General features: G+C 58.4%; 1 protein-coding gene across 1 annotated transcript; it reads right to left on the minus strand.

Annotated features, from left to right (window-relative positions):
- Positions 1–2: 2 nt before the first annotated feature.
- Positions 3–924, minus strand: SDRG_13194 (hypothetical protein; the record flags this gene model as incomplete). Its single annotated transcript, XM_008619275.1, has 1 exon — positions 3–924. Exon 1 carries the CDS (start codon positions 918–920, stop codon positions 3–5), a length of 918 nt encoding a protein of 305 aa, XP_008617497.1. The 5' UTR covers positions 921–924.
- Between the last annotated feature and the right edge of the window lie 185 nt (positions 925–1,109).

Raw genomic sequence — 1,109 nt, forward strand, 5'->3', positions numbered from 1 at the left:
CCTCACCGAATCGTCACGGCCGTGTTTTTGAGAATCTTGATGTTGAGGACGAGGCTCTTGACGTCGGCGAATTGGTCGTCGAGGAGGTGCACGCGGCGGCCGCTGTCCTGCGCAACCACATATGCGCCATCGCCGCCGCCGTCCTCGCCGACACTGGCACACCCCGAGACGCTAACGATGTGGCTTTTGGTGTGCACCTGCTTCTTGTTGACGCGGAGCTCCTTCTCGGGCAGCCCAAACGTTGTCAAATGTGACATAAAGAACCACTGGAGCGTGCAGAGGCGGCGCACCTTGCACTCGATGCTCGACGCGTGCTGCTCCAGCATCTTCGGATCAATCTCGGTGATGTAGTCCATGAGGATCGACGACGAGTTGTACATGGCTTGGCGCGCGAGCGAGTTGGTTGCCAGTAGTTTCCAGAACGACCGGTTCACGAGCTGGTCGAGGCCAACGACAAGCAGCACGTTGAGGAGCAAGCCGCCGACAATCGCGCCGCTGCTGCGCACGTAAAAGCTCTCGTAATAGTTGACTGGGGTCCCATCCAGTTTTTCAATCGCGTTCTTGACGTCCTGCCGCACGCGGTTGTTGTACTCGATGAACGGCGGGATGTAAAAGAGCAAAATCGCGCTCAGATAGAGCGACGTGACGCTCGTCAAGTTGAGGTAGCCCATAAGCTTGCTATCGCCAGAGTACGTCGCTGTGCTCACGGCGCGCCACGCGTACTTGAGCAGCTTCAAACACGCGCAGTTGACCCAGAGAAGGCGCGTACTCAGCGCAAACAGCTGCAGCGACAAGGCGCCATTCGAACACACGGCCAAGTACACTTGCACTTCGCGCGAGTACATGACGGCCGCGCTAATGTCGAGGAGGACGCCGGCCGTAAAGAGCAGCACAAAGATATCCGAGTTGTAGCAAAACATATCAAAGCGGAGCGCGTGCGAGACGTGCGGGAAGCAGTCGGGCACAACGAGCTTGAGCACGTCATGCAGAAAGCTGTCGGTCTTTTCCGGTTGAACGTCCTGCCACTGGACGGTCCGCCGACTCGCGAGGAACCCGCCGAGCGCAAAGAGCACCGCAATGCACTTGAGGTAGTACGACGCGGCGCTAAA

Source organism: Saprolegnia diclina (genome assembly GCF_000281045.1).
Source record: "Saprolegnia diclina VS20 unplaced genomic scaffold supercont1.57, whole genome shotgun sequence".
Classification (NCBI taxonomy): Eukaryota; Oomycota; class Saprolegniomycetes; order Saprolegniales; family Saprolegniaceae; genus Saprolegnia; species Saprolegnia diclina.